The 1,873-nt window shown below is 35.3% G+C and overlaps 1 protein-coding gene across 1 annotated transcript in view; it reads right to left on the bottom strand.

Moving 5' to 3' along the window:
• The window catches only part of LOC108250845, a 6,310-nt gene extending 5,242 nt beyond the window's left edge, over positions 1–1,068 (bottom strand). Inside the window, exons 1-2 of the mRNA XM_017440914.3 lie at positions 1,017–1,068; positions 237–298 (exon numbers count right to left, since the gene is read on the bottom strand). Of these exons, the coding sequence (XP_017296403.1) occupies positions 237–294 (58 nt within the window). The 5' untranslated portion in view covers positions 295–298; positions 1,017–1,068. The remainder of the gene's footprint in view (positions 1–236; positions 299–1,016) is intronic.
• Positions 1,069–1,873: the final 805 nt, after the last annotated feature.

Below are 1,873 nucleotides of genomic sequence, written 5' to 3'. Positions count from 1 at the left end.
AAGTGATGAAGTTATAAAGTGATGAAGTGATGAAGTTATAAAGTGATGAAGTTATAAAGTGATGAAGTGATGAAGTATAAAGTGATGAAGTGATGAAGTTATAAAGTGATGAAGTGATGAAGTATAAAGTGATGAAGTGATGAAGTTATAAAGTGATGAAGTATAAAGTGATGAAGTGATGAAGTTATAAAGTGATGAAGTGATGAAGTATAAAGTGATGAAGTGATGAAGCTTACCTGCAGTCAGAGCTCCCAGCAGCGGGAGGAAGAGGAGGCAGGACATCCTGAGAGTCATCGCTCTGAAAAAATGAAATAAAATAAATTACAGGAAATGTTTCAGCTTTTAGGCATCAGCAAAATAAAAAAATACTTTTAATTAAACTAAAAAAGTTTCAGTTATTCAGCTGTATTAACTGAACTTTAATTATCTTTAAAGTTTCTGTAATTTACTTCATTTAAATCTGATTTATTAAAACGAATTTAAGTAAATCTCACGTTACAGTTTATTATAGTTTTTTCAAATAAAATCTAATTTCACTGTGATTTAATTTATTTCATCCAGTCTGAGGCTTTTTTACATTTTATTTTAACTAATATAATAAATAATAAATAGTCTTTCTGAAACATTCAATATTTTTTTAAATAAACTACCTTTTCTCACTGTTGTTTAATTTATTTAATGTGATTTAGTGTTATTTTGAATATTTAACCAAATTTAGCATATTATACTTCTTTCATGTGTGACGTGTTATTTAATAAATTAAAAACAGTTTTTCTACAATATTTATTTATTTTAAAGACTTTCAACTTCAGATAATTAAATTTCCTGAGTTTCATTTTATATCATTAAAATTCAAAACTCAAAACCTAAATGTTGAAAAACAGAAACTTGTAATTAGCTTTTATACATAAATTTAGTTTATTTTAAAAACTATTAAAAATAAAACTAAACTTTTAAACAGGAAGTTTTCTGATTTTTCTGATCCTGAAACCAGAGAGAGAAGCTGAGAGTCTTACCTGCTCTGCAGTCACCAGCCGAGTCTTCCTCCTCTCCTCATCTTCCTCCTCTTCCTCAGATGGAGACACATTTGTGAGTCAAATTTTGTCTGATTTGAATGAAGTTTGCATCAGAGGCTGATGGTCACATGATGCTGGTTTTTAAACAAACTCATTAAAGTTTATTGTGTAATTGTTTTTATATTTATGACCTGTCCAAGTGTCCCTGATGGACTGGAGACCTGTCCAGGTGTCCCTCATGGACTGGATACCTGTCCAGGTGTCCCTGATGGACTGGAGACGTGTCCAGGTGTCCCTGTGATGGACTGGAGACCTGTCCAGGTGTCCCTGTAATGGATTGGAGACATGTCCAGGTGTCCCTGTGATGGACTGGAGACCTGTCCAGGTGTCCCTGATGGACTGGAGTTGTGTCCAGGTGTCCCTGAGGGACACCTGAAGACCATCAACTCCACACTGTCTATTTCTGAATTGAGAAAACTCCTCGGATGAGAAGCAAAACGTCTTCAACTACAGAGTCCAGTTGTTTTGTTCATTAACCTTTTTTGAATAACAACAACAACAATAATAATGTTTTTTCATTTGGGCTTCGTGTTCCTGGTTCCGTCTGTTTGTCTCCAGGAGAAACAGGAACCTGTCGGTTGGTTTTTGGCCTTCAGTTCTTCAGTTTCACTCAGAACAGACAGAACCTGAGCAGAAACCCATTAATCAAACTGATGCAGTCGAGCTGAGATCCAGATTCTTTTCACCAACATCTGGTTTCTTCTCACTGAGTGTGAAGTTTGAACTTGTTCTCCACGTTCTGCGCAGATCTACCTGCAGGCTTCAGCTGCAGGGCGGCGTCTCTGTTCCCTGAACTC

Source organism: Kryptolebias marmoratus, linkage group LG16 (assembly GCF_001649575.2).
Source record: "Kryptolebias marmoratus isolate JLee-2015 linkage group LG16, ASM164957v2, whole genome shotgun sequence".
Classification (NCBI taxonomy): domain Eukaryota; kingdom Metazoa; phylum Chordata; class Actinopteri; order Cyprinodontiformes; family Rivulidae; genus Kryptolebias; species Kryptolebias marmoratus.
The sequence above is the reverse complement of the archived record's forward strand: the minus strand, read 5'-3'. Positions and strand labels throughout refer to the sequence as shown.